Source organism: Ammospiza nelsoni, chromosome 10 (assembly GCF_027579445.1).
Source record: "Ammospiza nelsoni isolate bAmmNel1 chromosome 10, bAmmNel1.pri, whole genome shotgun sequence".
NCBI classification, from domain to species: Eukaryota; Metazoa; Chordata; class Aves; order Passeriformes; family Passerellidae; genus Ammospiza; species Ammospiza nelsoni.
Window position 1 is genome coordinate 14,587,886 of NC_080642.1, and position 18,933 is coordinate 14,606,818.

An 18,933-nucleotide genomic window follows, 5' to 3' on the forward strand; every position below is an offset into this window, starting at 1 on the left:
TTTTGTTTCTGTGCCTGTCTAGAAGTATTCTGTCAGTGAGCATAAGGGAGACCTTGGAACAGCCTGTACTAAACTGTCAAATGAGAAAGCAATAGCATATTTAACACAGGTGAACTAGAAACATATAAATTATGAGAAAAAATACAGTACAGAGCACTTGGTACCGATTAGTAGCCACAAAGCTTGGAAGAGCACAGCACTTTTCAAATAAAACAGAGATGTATAACATGATATAACTGAGGTATGGCAGAGAACAATCTGTCTCTCTCATTCTGCAGGTTTGTATTTCAGTGACAAGTAAAAACTCCTGAATTCCCAATCCAAAACCCCTGAGAGCCCTGAAGTGCCCTAGTTCTTCCTAAGGCCATCTACACTGTAGTAGAACATAGCACCAAAGACACCGACCAAGCCAGCTCTGATGGACTCTGCTCAATGTATGAAAAGCACTCAGAAATAGCTCCATTAGCTCCTTCATTCACTGTCAATACCCCCAGTTCCCAGCACTAACCATCCCAGTGCCAAACACCTGCTGGTGCATCTAGGGTCCAACCAGCTGGTCTGGAACCAGCATCACTTCATGGTGCTGCATGAAGCCATTTCACTGAACCAAACAGGATGGGCCCAGAAGGAAAAAGGCAGTAACACACTGACACCAGCTACCTTCCTTAAACTTACTACCTCAACATGACCAAAAAAATACTTTCAGTGTGGTAACTGATGTAATGTGTTTGCAATATGACAAATACTAATACAACCGTATTTTTCAAAGAGCTTTTATTTGCTTCCTTTCTTGAATATACATAACATACACAGCACATAGTTTTTATGTTGGTGCATTATTCAAACATGAGATCTCTTCAAATACAAAACTCAGAGATCCTCTTTGCTTTGAACCAGGAGGTTAACTTCCTATTCCCATTAAAAGCCAACACAGATCAGAATCCCTCTATACTCTAACACTTCTGAAAGTGGAGTATTAAAACCTAGCTCAGAAATACATAATTTCATAGTATGGAAAATATATTACCTTTACAAGAAAGAGTTTTATAAGAATTCCTTCAAAAAAGTAAACATTCATGTAAGCCCCCACTCTGTCAATCTCCCAAAATCAACTGCAGTCAAAGACCACAATGGCTACCTGAGCCTTCTGGACACACAACCATTTCAGAGGAGCACCATAACAGCAAAACTGTCCATCAATCCTTAGCTGTCATAAATATACTTACTTTGTAATTAAAAATACAGGAATCTCACATTTCTCAGTTACAATTTGTCAGCTTGAATTATATATAAGCATATAAAGCCATATAGGACCCTCTAGCACAGAAAATCCACAAAGCCCTTACTGTCCATTGTAAGCAAAGTCAGATAAACTATTTTCAGAAAACACATTTTACCTGACAAAAAAAAAAAAAAGTCTAGCTTGGCAACAATCCTGGTAAAAAAATAGGAAAAAAGCAAACCAGATTTAAAAGTAGGATATGTGTCAAGCAGACCCTTCTAAAGTACATCTCTCCAATGGCAAGACTCAATGACCTCACAGAAAGAAGAGTTGAATAGTGTACAGGAATTGTTCAGCACTGCGAACAATAGCAGTCATGTGCTTCACCTCATTCTCATGAAATTACAGGTTTTAATAATTGACATAATTTATCTAGATTTTAAAAACCCAAGATACTAAACATTAAATGTTCACAGATTAATTTTTAAATTCTGTTCCCAATGCTAACATGTATATTAAAATATACTATTGAGGCACTGCTGAAAAATCCAAGCAGGGTGTGATTGTCTTACACATAACCACAAACATTCAAGAAATGATTGGTCAATTTTGTGTTCAAAATGTCAATGTTCCCACAGAAGTGAAAAGTCTTGATGATTTGCTTTGCTGTATTCTAGAAATGTTAGTTTACAGTCAGTGTTATCATACAAAACTAGAACTGCCTCTTTCAGAGCCATACAGTCTTCACATGCACTGTAACCTACAGTCATACATCATTTCCAGCTGTGCTGGAAATTTTCTATTATTCTTTATCTGACTTTTCTATTAAAAATAAACAGGCTGGATTTTCATTTTAAAAAGCCTATCTTCTCCCACAACTTGAAAAACAATATCAAAAAAAGAACAAACGGCAAAAATAGAAGAAAGAAACACATTGTGCTAGTTCTGAAGCTCTAACACCTGACAGTCACAATCAGTCTGAGGAACATTTAAAAAACTCCTATATACAAATTTTATATACATACCAAGATTAAGAGGTTAAGAAAATTAGTGTATTTGTTTTTGCATTCACTTTGACCACTTGGGCACCGAGCTGCAACTCACACAAATGCATTTTCAAATGTATTTTTGTGCAATGATCTTACCTATATGATCTGGCAACAGAATTAGGTCAACACTTTCACCTATGTGTCTTTAAAAGCACACACCTTTTGTTTAAAGGTTAGGTCTTAGTTTCTTGGATAAAACATAGCATATTTGGAAGTTCGGAAGCCGAGCAGGTCTCTCATTTCGTTGCGGAACTTTGACAAGTCCTGCCGCAGTTCATTGAGGTTCTCCACAGTGGCCTGATCCGTACTCTGCATCTTCTGTCTCATGGAAGTCAAGTAACGGTGCACTAAGCAGCACATCACCTTTTGGTAATTCTCATCTCTCTTCTGCTTCAGATTTCTCCATTCCTTTAAACAAACACAGCATATTTACTATGGAAGGGATTTTTGAGCCCTAAAGCCTGTATATCCTACAGAGCACAGTAGGATATACAATCCTACAGAGAAGAAATGAGAGCAAAATAACAAAGCTATTTTTTAAATACATCCTGATGTACACAAATATACAACACATATAGATTGTCCACAAAATTCACATTATATTATAATCTTCTGTACCAGCAAACCTGAAAATTTTTATCTACCTGGCTTGGTTAATTTTTCTGTGAGCAATCAAGACTTCCATAACCCTGAATGTCTCTCAGTGCAAATTCCATAAAGTGCTTGAATTTGTTTATTTAGCGCTATTTTCATCAGCAAGAAGATGCAAAATTAGTATGCAAAATTGCAGGGTGCAAAAATGTTTATAAAATAAACAAACAAAAAATCCCTTGCCCAACAATGAGAGGCTTCAGTGATCTTTATTGGCTATTTATTCTGACACTTCTGTAATATGTTTAAAACCAATTACATTCTCCAAAGAATATTCTAACCTCACCGTTTTTGAGATTAGCACATACTTCCTTGAGGTTTCTGTGTGTTTTCATTCAATCAAAGCATTTTTTTTCAGACTATTTCTGGGGGAATTGGGAGTTGGAGGGAAGTGGGTTGAAATTTCCAAACCAGAAAGTTAATAAAACCTTACTTAAGTAGAAATAAGTAACACATATTTATCTTGAATGCAACACCCATAATTCTGCAGTTCCTATTTCTCTTTGTAGCATTCACCTTCTGACAGGCAGCTTCATGCAGCAATCTGTGTTTTCATTTCAGTAAGCAGCACTTTTCCTGCTGCCGAGCTCAGAGCTTGCCCAACCATTCCTCACCTTGAGGCTGTTCTGACGTTTCACTTTGCCACTTGATGTATGAGAGCAGATCCATTTACTGAGACTGTTGAAAAGGTAACAAATGGTCTTGGGAGAGGGAATAACGTTAAAAGGTGGGGGGAGCGTGCATTTATCATCGAAGTAGCTAAGCCAAAGCTTGGCACGAGCAAACTTCCACTCCTTATCTTCATGATTCTAAAACATCAGAAAAATTAACAGAGAAAAGAAACACAAATATTAATAGGTTATTTTCTAAGTTTAGTTTGCTCATACCTGAAAAACTGACCATTATTTAATTTTGGTTATATAGCATTTTAATGGATAGAACATAGGTTTGCTTGAATATTCTAACATTAAATACTTAAAACAAGTATATCTTTCTTCAATTCCTAGTATAACAATCTGAAAGTATAGATCAATACCCAGATCAAATGCTAAAGCACCACACATATCAAAATCAGCATTTGAACAGCCATTGTATCAAGAAAGTCTTCAATTACCAGGGGGCCAAAGCCCTATATATATTCAACATGGAAATTACAATTTTTTTTTTTAATCAAAGCAAATAAAAGGTTCTTATTTGAAGGAAAAATATGAGTTCACAGACAGAGCTCATCCATGAGGTCTACAGACCAGGAGTTTACACACCATCAGAAGACATTTTGTGTAAAATCCAAAGATACAGGTAATTGGTAATTAATCAGACACCACTTACTGCTATCAGCTGAAAACTTTTGTGAAGCATTGCCACAAGGAGTTTTGTTAATACTATCACAACCACCACGTTGTAGGTCCCAACAATAACAGCACCCACAAAAGACTGTAATTCTTCACCGTAGCTGAAACGTGTCACAAAGATTGCGACGTGTGCCAGGGAGAATATGTACCAGAAGAGAGCAAAACATGTACCAATAAACCTACAGAAACAAGGGAAAATCTGGTTAGGGAAACGCCAGAAGTGTAAACGTCAGTTTAAGATCAGTGAAAAAATCCAGTTCTGTTTAATTACTTGGGATTTAAGGCTAAAACAATACAGTTATTTTAAGATCTCAAACTCACGAATGGAACGTGTCGTTGCTCTGCTGTTCACAGAAAATGCCCGCACAGTCCTTCTCTTCATTTACAGTAAATCCCTTATCATAAAGTTGGGTCAATCCAATTGTGAATGAGAACAAGACAAGAAGAAACATGCCCAGAAATTTTCCAAAATCTTGTAGCATCTGCCCCATTGAAATCTGTGAAATAGATTTATTTCTAATTTTAGTAAAACATGTAGTTATTTTTTATTTGTATTGTCTCCTTCAGCCTTTGAGCAACAAAAAAGATCTACTTACATTTTAAATATTTAAGTTAAATTTTGATATGCTAAACAGATCTTAAGGTCAGGAGACAACCTTGTATTGTTTTTCAGAGAAAAATTCTAGATATTAAAAATAATATATAAGTAATTTTAACATCGCCTGGAAAATTAATGTCCTCCAAGTAACCATAAGCAATAGCATGTACACCTTGTTACTTATTTGCAATACCAATGGTAATAAGAAACTCACAGGTCAACAGACAAAAGCAGTAAATGAAATGAATTTTACCATAAATGCCATCATAGAAATATAAGAAAACACTTAGAAGAACACTGAATTAATCAAAACATTTGGAATAATTTATCACTAATTAAAAAAAAAGCAGTATGCAAAAGCCCATCTGCAGAATACAAAATTAGCTCACTGTACATTTTATGTATGATTTTAAATAAACATGTGTGTAGACACACAGAAATTGAAGGATAAAGCATACAAGGTATGACAGTAAATTCAGATCATTAGTTTCCAATTCAAAATATCCTATACAGAACTTTGCAACATTAGAAATACAGCACCTTTAAAAAAACTGAATCATATGCTTGTGATTTTTTCCAACACAGGAAAGACCTTGATTTGCTTTTGACGTAAACCCTAATTTTTACACAGACACAGCATAAACTACTTATATAATTTAATTAGTCTTCTTATAAACTTCTTCAGAACAATGTACCATTATAAAGAATGCAAATATATGAAATGTGGGATTGGGTGGATCTAATCTATATAAATCAGTGTGTGGAAAGCCCAGACCTATATGAATCAAAATCTGTACCAACTCACAGTCCAGAACTGTAACACAATTGCCAGATTTTGCAAGTACAGCTTCACTGGGAGATGAATTCCTGCTCCCTCCTTTGCTGCTGGAACCTCACCAAGTACCTCATGCAGCACAGCACATTCAGAGTCTGTACAGTTTGTAATGGCCATGGAGACTCTGCAGCTGTGGGCAGAGCTCTGCACCAGTTCTGTGCATGTTTGCTCAGAGGATCACTGTACCCCCATCAAACTGTTTCATCACATCTGACCCTTCAATGGAAAAACCCAACCCAAATCCCAACAACAAAACATTTTCCCTTTAACACATGGTTCCTGTCAAGAGAGAGACAAAGTAGATGAAATAGGAATGCACAAAAAGTGCAAAATGCCCAAAACTATTTTGTTTGGAAGAGAGTGTAACAACCCATCCCAAATGCCAGTTGCTTTCTTCATAGTTTGATGCTTTCCCTCTCTAAGTATTTACAACTTCTAAGCACTTGAAATCTAATTATCTCATCTAGGGAAGTACTATTCTACCTTCTGTTAATAATAAAATCCACCCCACACTGCCAATTTACAAATCTGGATTATTACAGGTTTTATTAGCCTATGAGTCAAGTAACTGAAGGCTTAAATTAACTCTAAGAACCAAGAGAACACAGTAGCTGCCTTCCCTTGCCCCCCACTGTTGGGTTTGCATCCCATATTTGATTACCACCATCTGAACTTTGTGACCTACTTTCAGAAAATACTGTAAGAGTTGTTGCACCAGCCCTACTGGCCAGCAGTAATAACGTAAGCTCCTGTGTGCCTCTGAATGGGGTGACTGTTGACTGTTTTTATTTACTTGGAAAATTTCACAACACAGCCTCCTAATAAAAAACTTGTGAAAGATCTAGTACATAAATAAACTTGCACATTAAACAGTGAATCTCTTTAAAATGTGGAAAGACTTCAGTGTTTAATCAATTTGTACAACCCTAACGCTTAATGCAACATCAAGACTTCAGTACTTTTTTCAAAGTGTGCAAGTACATTTCCATTTAAAATGTGTAACAGAAAATTAGATAATTAAAATGTGGGAGGTTTTACTGTCATCATTAGTGGAAGGCTCCAACAAATACCAAGTAAGAAGAAACCTGTTCTCCCTTCTTATAACTGCCAATAAATAGGTGAGTATTTCAATACTCTAGACAGATTTATATTTTTCAAACAAAAGCAATTTGCATAACTTGAGGTGCAACTTTAATGAGATGACAGACATAAACAGAAAGGCTTCTGATTACTCTTCCTTGCTATACACTCATTCATCTATTGCTTTAGAAACAAGAAGCTAAGGCAATTATTTTCATAAAACTGCAGGAAGAACCTAATCCTTATACCCTCCAAACTGTGGAAACTTAGCTGGCATGTTATGCTTAGAACAGATGAAAACAAAAAGACAGTATAGGTACAGCTATCATGGAAAAACACCCTAACAGAACTACACAAAGTCTTTCACTCTTTTTCTTACCTTTCCCCATCTGAATTAATGTTTTACACAAGAAATTAATTTAAAAAACAACAAACTTCAATGCAGTATCACTTCTTTCTACTTTTCACTTTCTTACTTTAACCTTTTTTCCTATTTTAAATAAGACTCTTATTAGCAAATGATGTTTAATATTTTTTTCAAACAGTAATGATATTCACCTGGAGTGGTCCCAGAATGGAGCTGGTTGTGTACATGAAGAAGAGACGCAGGTAACTGAGAACATTGGCAAAGGCAAAAAGCCCTTCTGCCACTAGAGTAGGATGGAATGCATCCCAGTCCTTCCTTTCAGCATAATCATGAAACTGCAACATAAAAAAGGACAAGTTGAGATCACTAACATTATAAATACAGAAATGTACCCATACACCTCTCCCTACTTCTACTTCCAAAACAGGCAACAGCATAAAATAAATTAACATATGTCACTCATAGGTGTCATACCTGTTTCAAAGGCATTTCAAAAGCCATTCCAGAGGGAGCCAGAATTTAGAGAATTTAAATTGAACACCTAACTCTGTCACTCACTTGTTCAAACCATTTATTCTCTGTTCTGCCTTCACTTCTACTCTGTTTTGCACGGTCTATTGAAACGGGGACTTGGGAACTTTATTATATAAACATGTGCATTGCCTTGTGTAACAGGCTTCAGTAAAAAACAATATTGAGATGCTACAAAGAAAACCAAGGTACACATGCAATTGCAATGTGGTGACAGCTGATCTTAAACAGTTTTGGAAAGACTTAGAACTTTCACAGATTTTATGAACGGCTACAGAGAATGGGAGTCACAAGTAAACTGCTGTTTGATGTATTACCCACTAAGTACTACTATTCAACTTATTCAGAGAATATCCACAGATTCCTAACTTTTGGTTTGGCTAAGAACATTCAGCATTTATATTACCAGCTTCTGTTGTCTCAAAATGGACATTCAAAAATCAAGGAACTCTGAGCTGCTTTACAGTAACACCCAAAAGTCTGCAGCACAAAGATGGCAAGAAATAGGGATAGTATTTTCCCGCACACTGCAACTGCACGTGTACAAATCCTTCTGCTACACAGATTCTTCCTTTATTTCTTACAGCTTTAGGGCCTATAACGGACCTAAGATGCAAATTAAACATTTTTACTTGGTTTGCCATATGATTAGTAAACTATAAAAATAAATTTGGACATATAAAAGGGGAAAAACCCCCATTATATGCCTATTGTATAGGACAGGAGTCCTGCATGTTCAAAAAGGTTACAATTTAAATTGGCAACAATGGGTCTTATCTCAGCAAAGGAACTACTACTAGAGACATGCTGGTTGCAAAGCAAATGGCTGGGAAAGCAGCCCAATGTGGCATTCTCCCTCTATTTTTTTCCAAGAAATGGAGCCTTCCTTTCCAAACTATTACCAGCCTCTGAATGAATGCTAGGATAGAAAAATGAGCCAAACACCAAGTTGGAAAGAAATGAACCAGTTTATTTTCCTTCAAAATGCCAGACAGCTGTCAACTTGTAGTTTTTAAGACACAATAATGGTGCTACTGCACTGGCTTGGATTTTGCTGTAATATTCACATTCAACTGGTCTGGCAGTTTGCCATGTGCTGTGTGGTTAACAATACATGCAACAGAATGGCAATGATCATTTTCACAACTCGTATTTTCCATCAAATCCAGATGGCTTTTCATAGAGACAAGACAAGGCTCCTCTGTGGTCTCAGGACTCTTATCCCTACTACCAAAGAAAACCCCAACCAAAAAAGCCCCACCAAGTAAAAACCAATTAAAATCCAGCACTTACGACACTTGAGCATATGTAATCAAAAGCTAAATAAAACTTTCTATAACAAAAATGCACCAGGCAATCCAAACATAGAGACTATTATTAGCTTTCTGCATAGTACTAAATGGAGTCAGGCAAGCTCAAATGCCCAATCTGATAAGATGCATTTCCCTAAACAAAAATCAAGCCATTTGGAAGACCAGGCAGCTCCTACAGGAAGACAGTAGCTCTGTTTGGGGTCTCCAAGTAGTTGGACATGTCCTGATGTGTTTTTAACTCCCATTTGCCTGATCAATGGCGCTATGAAGACCAAGGTGCAACAAGACCCAAGGTCTTGTCACCTCCTTGTGACCCTTGCCTTGCCACCCTCCATGGCCTGTCCCACACAGAGCATTTCAGCCCAAACCCACACTGCACCCCATCCCAGGCTGTTACTGATGTTGCAACTGCACCACAACTCCCTGCTTCTAGCACACCATGTGGAACACATCTGCAGGTGTTTTGCAGCAATGTATAAAACCACACCTGCTCAGTCAGCCCGAGAGCAGCTTTGGTCTATGGAGATTGGTGCTCACCTTGTTATGGGCAACGACTTTGAGGGCAAAAGTTGCCAAATAAAGGGAATTCATGACAAAACTAAGCTGATTGCGGGACTCTTCTAAAAAATCTTCTAAACCATCATACCAGAGCCTCTTAACATCTGACCACACCATTCCTGCAGGGAAAAAGGGAAAAAATAAAGCCCAGGCAAGTGAAACCATTGCACTGAACAGGTATTACTTTACATATAACCACTATGTATTTTACACTGAATTTGTTACAGAATCAGTAAAAACAGAAGAAGATATTTACACACAAAACAACTGGAGTTCTGTTGCTCTATCTTCCCATGGAACATATCTGTATTCATGATTTTGAAAGTTCACCCAGAACAACACAAAACTTGTTACAAGCCCAAAGTGTAACAAATTCTGCTGTGGCCATTCTGACAGTGATTTTTAGGGAGTATTTTAATGGGACTGTGGAATACAATAATGTAAGACAACCTTTGTTACTTGATTCTTTTAATTCCAGTTGATTTTGCAGAATACTTTCTAAATATGTTTTTTATCAACTTAGACTATTTACAAGGAATCAATATAATGTCATTACAAAATAAGCATTTAAACTATAAATGCAATTACTATTAAAAAACTTGAGATTCAATGATGTGAAAAATAACTCCATTTTAATGACCATGTTTGCTTAGATATAATTTTTAAATCCTACTTGAAATCCACATTACAGTATTACATGCAGAAAAAATAAATTTCTATAGCCTTTAATTAAAATTACCAAGACCACCTAATGACACACTTTGCCAGCAGACTTGATGGAACAAAAGAATTTATAAAATTATAATATTTAATTTCAAAGCAATGGAGGAATCTGACTTGTACTCAAAATATGAAGTTTTCAAGTTTCTTTTAAGACCTGCCTGTGTTTGTGTGTGGGATACTATATACTTCCAAAATCTGCAAGAACTGCTCCACAGTTTTAATATAGCTCAATTGTGAAAGGGATCATTACTACACAAAAATCCTCTCACCCTAAAATATCAAATAAATCACACTCAGAATTACTTAAATAAAAACTGTTATTTTTTTACCATATCACTGTTTTTTACAAGCCCAATTAAACAAATGATACATATCTAATTACCTTTCATTAAGAAAGATAAATTTTAATGTCAAAACAATTGCATGCCAGACAATCAAAAACAAGGTAAAAATTATGAACATTTAACTAAAAGTTCTTGAGAACTCAGCAAAAATGATACCTGTGCTCCCTCTGCTGCATCAACCAGAAGTGACATGCAGCCTTTCTGCTACAGTTATGATAATGGGTGACAATGACATAGAAAACTGTAACATGGGAAAATAATACTTGTTTTTGTGTTTTGAAACAAGCATGAGGTAACTGCACACCTCCAATCTGTCTTTAAAGATGGAGCATGCATACATAAACACACATAACATATACTTCTTTCTTTAAACCACATGCCAACTGCGCAGCAAGCCCAAATTTTGTTAACTACTTTCCAACCCAGCATTACAGAACTGATCATGAAAGACTGCATTATTACTTATTGCTGATTCACCACTAAAATGGCATTTTAAAATATATTTATCATATGTTTTTTATATATTTAGCAACTGTCATCCAATCCACTCAAATCATACCTACCAATAAGCCATATTATCAGAAGATAGTCTATTCTCTCGAGGGCTGGTCCCATTGTATTCTTCTTGTTCTCATTGTAGACAAGGGAGTACAAATTAAGTAATAACAGAAATGTGAAATATGAAGCTCCATGAATAATAAACTTCATAAAAGGAGTGTGAATTATTCGACCTACTCGAGATTTAGGAGCTAACAAGTAACAGAGGGACAGGACTGGCCAGAAAATGCCAACCATGAGAACAGTCAGGATCTTCTTGCAGGTGTGCTTGCGCCGATAGCCGGCCATCTGCCCAAACCACACCGTGTTCAGAAACTGCTGGCAGTTGGACTGGGCAACAAACTGGGGGGAAGGAGGGGGAGAAACGAACAAGGAATCACTCTCAGATTTCTTCACACGCATTACTAAGTTGCATCATTAAAATTAATTTTCTAACTATATGTATACCATACAAAAAAGTCATTATTTTCCAAGCCCTGTAATAAAAGCAAGCTATGCTCAAACCCAGAGGATCACCAAAATACTTCAGTGTGCTTGATGAATGCAGGCCAGAAATGTGTAATACTGGTTGTAGGGCACTCCAGAATTACAGCTTATGACTTTCAAAAGGTGTGCATTTCAAACAGTTTAAGCCTAGACATGTAGAACAGACAGAATTATGTAATTCCTTTTGCAAATGCTAACTAAAAATGAATTTTGCTTGAAAAGGAAACTTCCACTCTGTCCTTGATCCTTCTACTAGAATCCCACAAATATTCACATTCCAGCACAGATAATTAGAATTATAATTTATGAAGGGACAAAAATTACAATAACCTACTGCATGGAGGAAGTTGCACATTGATGGCATAAAAAGTGCTGCTGTTCTGGAACAGAGGGGCTATTCAGTTATACTAGCACAGGTCCAATCTAATTACTGAACAGCACAGGCAAGGCCTGAGACAAAGCTGAACAGTCAATGACCAGTGAGAAGATGATAAATCATGTTTGGCACCTAAGGATCCATGCCTCTCTAGGCAAGGATTTAATGAGGAACTGAATAAATAATTACCACTGCCCGAGCTGTTCATAAAAAAGCAGTGGCCTATACTTCAACACAGAAGTATACATTCACCTCCACAGCAAACACTGAAGAATCCCTCAGTATCTTGCAGCATCCTAGTTTCACATACTGATACCTGTGTATTACCATATCTTCTATAACTCCTGCATGTTTATTTCCACTTCTGTGCCCACAGGCAGAACAACAAAGTATTTAATTAGTCTATCGAGTTACTGCAAAGACAAACCTCTTTCTGATTATACTTGATTGCAAGTTTTAAGCGACTTAAGTTCATCCTCTCCTCCAACAATCCTCGCTTGTCTACATGCTCATCGCTGGAGGTGTGATTCAGAATCACTTCCAGCTCCCGGGAATTCCGTGCTTGTGCAAGTAAATCTTTAGCAAAGGTTTTGCACTGCTGAGCGAGCTCCTCATAATCATTTCTGAAACACACAGAAGCAGTATGGACTTTACACTGGGCCTGGATTTCCCATTCAATCACAAACTAGCCACTTTTGGGATTGAGACAAATTAAAAGAAACCACTCCAGAAGTCCTATGTCAAGGTCCAAGGATTCCTAAGACAACTCTGAGTAGTTTTCACCATGTAATATACAGACATTTCCATTTCTGTTTAGCTTGCAAGATCACTAAAGAAAATCTGGCACACACACTTACAGCACATAAATTCTATGTCATGAGGTCCATACACAGAGTTGAAGATTAGAGTTATTTCCAGGACATGAGAGTGCATTTGTCACAAAATATGGCACTGGTAATTAATCACTTGGACTTTCCAATTGGACAGGAAATTCTTTGGGGTTTTGCTTTATTCCTGTCATCTGAAAACTAAAATCTATTCACTAAATATTATGTATTAATGTACTAAACACATGAAAAGAAACCACATGATTGCCTTGTCTCACCTTGCACACAGTCCATTTTAATGCCACGCTGTATCACAAAAATGCAACAATTGAACTCTTATTAAGAAAGATAGGCAGCTAAAATGCAGAAAATTCACATTTATAGAAAATTCACGTATTTAGGAAAGTAGAACTTTACCTTATATAAACACTTGCTTTCACATTCTTGGAAAGCTTTTGTGCTGGTATGTTACAAAATGGTAAAAATCTGCATTGTTTAAACATGAAATTACACTGAGCATTTGTTCATCATATAGAGCATTTTCAGCATGAAGTCTTCTACACACATATGTATGTTTTAAATATATACACATATGTGCTCTTCAAAGTCTTATAATGAGCAAAGTTAAGAAACAATACCCAAAACAACTCCCAACAGGAGTCAGGTCAGTATAAATAAGGTATTGCATACTTCTACCCTAATACAGAAAAAAAGTGCAGAGTACTAATGAGATATTGGTATGATTAATAGGTGTATAATTTCCAACTAAGTCAGCATTTAGCATAATTTCTGTTTATTTTTGCAGAGTAGAGCTGAAATTTGAGCTGTTGGTGCAACTAGACACATTAAAGTGTCTATACCTAAAAGGATTTAAAGTAATTAAACTGTCGAAATGACTACTAAGGAGGCATAAATTATATCATGTAACTTATTATGTCTAATTATCAGCTAAAACACTCCATTTACACAAAACGAAGAATAAACTTTTTCTAATGCAAACATATTTCTACACCTGTAATTACATAAAAATATTACAATTGATTTGTGTTACCTGAACTCAACCTCAACAAGGCTTAATTCTTTCAAGTCTGCACTAAGTTCAAAAGCTCTTAGGATTGGATCCTCCTCTGTCAACATTATTAAGGCAGGACTGGCCAAACACCGATAAATGTCAAGACGAAACCTGGACAAAAGAACAGCAAACAAAACAAAGATGTTTTATTTCATTAGCACCTTCAAACCAGAACCTGTTCCAAAGGTTTGCCTAAAATGGCCAGATGAAAGACAAAACAATGTTTTTTTCAAATCAGACACTACAAGCATTAACTGCATTATGTCCTGAAAGATACATGACATATTTAGAACCCTTAAGTATCCAAAATCGGCCAATCTGGTTCCCTCTTCTTTTCCTCACTACTTCCACTGTTATCAGTACATCAGCAGAAGTTCTAGATTAAATTAAGAGCTGCTACTTCAAATATTTCTATTATTTGTCTGCTTTGGATACCCTGACATCTTTTCTCATACTGAAGTTAATGATATAGGGAATAGGATGGATACCAGAACGTGTCTGTTGTAGTTCAACGCCAAAAACTCAAATAACTTTTGAGAAGAATTTTATTTGCATGGTCCCTATGTCCCCAAGTCAAAGGTAGCTAGAATGTTTGAGGCACACCTGCTAGAAAGCAAAGGCACACAGTGACTATGCACAGTGACTAAAAGTATAAAACCAAAATGGAAAAAAGCCACTGCCTCCCACCAGCCTTTTCAGGCACAACTCATGCCCAAGAACTACCACCTCTCACAACAAGAGCTACAATATATTAAAGGAATCCACTCAAACTTCACCTTAAAAAGAAATAGGAAACATAGTGAATGTGACCCAGGCAATGCCAGAGAATGAAGAACCTTTTTTATGGCTCATAACTGCTAAGTGTTACCTGGAATGTCGCAGACTATCTTTTTTGTTCTTGGCAGTGCACAGGGTGCACTCACAGCCCACAGCATGAGGTTTGGGTAATGATATGTCTTGCTTCAACAGCATAGTGAGAATTTCATAGTTGTTACGATGAGCAGCTAAAATTACTGGTGCCACATCCATGGTTGTTGAGTACTCTGGGTTCTGAATGCGTTCCATTAATTTCTGGAAAAAAATAAAGGAAGTATCTACACTTATTACCTACTGTTCTACCACATGTAAGGGGGTTTTTGACTGTACAATCAAGAATTTCTCCTTTAAAACACTTGCCAGTGTTTCATAACAGGAACAGAAAGAAAAATACGTAACAACATTCAAACACTTGTCAGATAAATACTAAAAAAGAAGAACAGACCCAGATACTTTTCTGCTTTATTTACATAGAAATACTGCCTAGTTTTCCAATAGACATGGGATATCAGAAATTGTTATTTTGCTCTAGTTTGTGAAAAAAAAAAAAAAGACTGTATTTAATACTGAAGTGCAGATAAAATATCCTGAACGTCCCATACTCTGTTACTCAACACCTTATTCCTTCCCTGCCTCCACCTCCAATTTGTGTTTTTAGGAGTTTTTGGTACTGAAGCATTGACAAGGCAAGCTTCAATTGCTTAATTTCAAGGTGAAGGTCTGATGTTTATAGATTTGCTCTGAAAATCTGTGAAGTTTCAATACATGAATAAACACTTTATAAGTCAAGGCTGCTAACTACCTTGCAAACAGACTACTAGAAAAGATTTATAACCACTAAGTTTTTTCTCCTCTGAACTAGTCATGTGTTTGGCAGGTATAAAGCCACTGGACTCCTTAGGTGAAAAAGCAAAATCATGTATGTCATCTTTCAAGACAAAAAGAGGTTACAAAAAGAATCCCTGGCGTCTAGACTCTATCATCTTCTTACAGATGCAGAATTTAAGAACATTGTTTTACACACTATAGGTACTCAAAAAAGCAATAGCCTTCACAGCCCCAACCAAAAACCGAGGAGTAGCAACACTTAACCACAATGGTTGGCCTGGAGGATCGTTTAGGTCGGTGATTAAGCAGAATGTCAACAGCTCCCACTACTTCGGAGTCAATAGCCACCAAAAGTGCATCCGAGGACTACAAAGAAAACAAATCATATGTGAAAATGATATGCAGTAACTTCAACAGCACAAAGAGACAAACTCAAGCCAAACTGCATTTTTAAAATTTTATTTCCAAGTACTAAAATGATGTTCTGTACTATCACCAGGTATATGATCAGGATACAAATTCAGGTTGCCATTGCAGGAGTTCACACAGCATTAGTGACAATTTGCATCACTGCACCAACAGAAGAGGAATCAATTGAATAAATTACTTTCCAGCAAAGATGATGCAAAAGACTTAAAAAAATAAGTTTAAAGACCCAATTTACCAGGTCTATTAGATTAAAAGCAAGTGTAAACATAACACAGCTCAGGCCTATGGGATGCTTCAGCCTTGCATCTGTAATTCTGGGGTACAGCTAGAAAAATAAGCTTTTTCCATCTTGTCTGGTAACCAACCACTTCTGCACCTTCTATTACACTGAGATAAGCAGCTTTTCATTTTCCCTACAAATAATATTATTCTTCTTGATTCATTTCCAAAAATTTGGAATTTTACTTAAAAAAAATAAAAGAATAAAAGACACAGCTTTTATTACTGCCACTAATTCAGGTGCAGAAAAGATTGTGGTTTTATTCATGCCCAATATCAAACAATGTAACAAAAGATGCTACTTTTCCCTGTCTTACATATTTGATCCATCACAGCTTCACCTCTCCCACCAGTAGCAGAGATGCTACATACATCTAAGGAAGTCTTGTTGGTAGGAAACTGCCCTGCCATCAAGCACAGATCAAGTCTAACAAGTAACCAGAGAAATGCATGTTTGCCTTAACTTAAAATCAACTAACATAATGTGAATTTTTCTGTGTTACCATTTATAAAGTTAATATACTCTAGCCAAAAGGATTTTTGCATTTTACACTTTTTTAATATAAGGCACTCAAACCATGTTCTTTTTTTCTTGAGGATAATGCATGCATTGTATCAGCAGCAGGAGTAACATTTAAAATAAAACTCAAACTTGTTAACATCATAGCAAATGTTACTTATACATTTGCCATGAGCCAATAAAATTCCACTAGAAAAGTCAAGTTGTGACAAGAAATCACTTTCACAATTACTTTTTCCAATTTACTGGAAATGTACTGCCTAAAAGGCAGACTGCGTTTATGTCCAAACTCTGCCAGATTAACAAAGAAAACACATGACTACACTGAACATTTTTAATAACGTGTGTTGGATACCTGGCAGCCATAATCCAAAAGCAGCTGTAGTATGTCCAAGTTTTCATTTTCAATCGTTATAGTAACAGCATTTCGTCCAAGCACATCCACACAATTTATGTTCATTTCACCTGAGCTGTTTTCCTCTAAGAGTTTCTTAACCATGTAATAGTCACCTGCAGAAGTAAGGCAGGGATATCACTTCATATTATAAAGCAATAAAAGCATGTGATGATTTTAAGTACCAGCTACCGTCAAACAAGAGACTATTCCATAGATGACAACAGTAACTGAGTCTATCAGACAAGTAAGAAGTCAAGGTACATAAGCATTCTCAGAAAACTGAAGATATTTCAGGAAAGCACTGGACATGTACTTCAATCCACCCCTTTAGTTTCAGTCCTAAAAACAAACACACAAAAGCACGGGTGCTTTCCAAAACCGTCTCTAGGGTAACAAATTACAACACAGAAGACTACGGCCAAGACAGATCTCAGTGTAGAATACTTAGAGAAGTATATGTAGAATACAGTAAAATACATACCAAGAGTACTGAACCAATTTTTTTACAGACAACTGGGTTTTGTTACTTTTCTTGTTATGACGCAGAATTTAGCTCCTTGAACCTCTGTCTATAGTTAAAGAGAGAAAGCCATGGCTTCCTCCGATATTGAGGACAGACTCACGGGCTGTGCAGATGCAAGGCACCGCACCAGCGAGGGTCCCAGAGCAAACTGCTGAGCTCGCTGGCAAACGCCAGTGCAGGAACGGCCCTGCGGCTGTGAGCGAACCTGAGCTCCGGCAGCCCTGCTCATGCTCCAGACACGCATTAAAAGCATTATCATTATAAGCATACCCTAGAATCCAACGTTTCAGAACCTTTTCAGATCAGTTTGATTTAAGGCCACGTTCCGACTCAAAAGTAACTAAACATAGGCTTAAAGCAAGCAGCGTGTTTTAGAAAGACAAATCTCTTCCCATCCGCCACCAGTGGTGCAAATCGCAGCATACTGGTCTCGCGTATACTGGGGATGTCCAGATAAGCCCAGTTTTACAGCAGCTCTCTAATCAGAGACCCTTTTAACAGCGAACACCTCCCACATTCCTCCGACACAAACCGAATGCCTCCCGAACGCGCAGCAGCGGCCCCGCGCCTCCCTTCCCGCTCACCCCGCGCTGCCCCATGGCAGCCGCAGGCGGGACCGCACGGCGGGCCAGGGGAGGCAGCGCAGGGCTGGCACCCGGCCACGGCTCCAGCCCTCGGAGCGAGCTGCTGAGGGGGGCCGGGCCGGGCGGCGGGCCGGGTACCTTTGTCGCAGGCCAGCAGGAAAAGCTTCTCGTCCAGCGTCGTCTCCTCCTTCACCTGCCGCACATCCTTCAGCGCCAGCAGCTTGTTGGGCGAGGCCGAGGCGGACGGGTCCGCGCTCTGGTACAGGGCGGCCATAGCTCCGCCAGGCCCATGCGGACCCGGGCGGGGGATGTGGCGGCGCCGCCGCTGCCCCTCGGCACCGCCGGCGAGCGGGGCAGCGGCCCCGGCCGGGTCACGCCCGGCGGGCGGGCAGGGCAGGGCAGGGCCGGGCGGGGCTGGTAAGGCAGGGCAGGGCAGGGCCGGGCCGGGCGGCCGCTTCCCGCCGCAGTGCGCAGGCTCCGGGCCCGCCGCCGGGGCAGCGCAGGCGGGCGGAGCGCGGGGTCCGCGGCCCTGAGGCGCCGCCGCCGCTGCTCCCAGCGCGGCCCTGCCCCTCCCCACAGCCGGCAGGGGCCTGTGAGGGAGAGCGCGCTGCAGCA

General features: G+C 38.3%; 1 protein-coding gene across 1 annotated transcript; it reads right to left on the minus strand.

Annotated features, from left to right (window-relative positions):
* Positions 1-759: 759 nt before the first annotated feature.
* On the minus strand, positions 760-18,713 carry TRPC1 (transient receptor potential cation channel subfamily C member 1). Its single transcript, XM_059479334.1, has 13 exons — positions 18,457-18,713; positions 17,170-17,324; positions 15,851-15,952; positions 14,811-15,013; positions 13,922-14,053; positions 12,471-12,666; positions 11,187-11,523; positions 9,536-9,675; positions 7,346-7,489; positions 4,596-4,771; positions 4,252-4,453; positions 3,537-3,731; positions 760-2,679 (listed from the first exon to the last, which is right to left on the minus strand). Exons 1-13 carry the CDS (start codon positions 18,590-18,592, stop codon positions 2,452-2,454), a joined length of 2,346 nt encoding a protein of 781 aa, XP_059335317.1. The 5' UTR covers positions 18,593-18,713; the 3' UTR covers positions 760-2,451.
* Positions 18,714-18,933: the final 220 nt, after the last annotated feature.

What these genes read in the sequence shown, in the direction of transcription:
- TRPC1 (XM_059479334.1), bottom strand. Translation starts at nt 18,592, where the DNA reads ATGGCCGCCCTGTACCAGAGCGCGGACCCGTCCGCCTCGGCCTCGCCC. An exon ending in CTTGTTGAGGTTGAGTTCAG is followed by an intron (nt 12,667 to 13,921) that starts GTAACACAAATC and finishes TGTGTGTTTCAG; the next exon opens with AAATGATTATGAGGAGCTCG. An exon ending in AAGTCGTTGCCCATAACAAG is followed by an intron (nt 7,490 to 9,535) that starts GTGAGCACCAAT and finishes TTTATGTTGCAG; the next exon opens with TTTCATGATTATGCTGAAAG.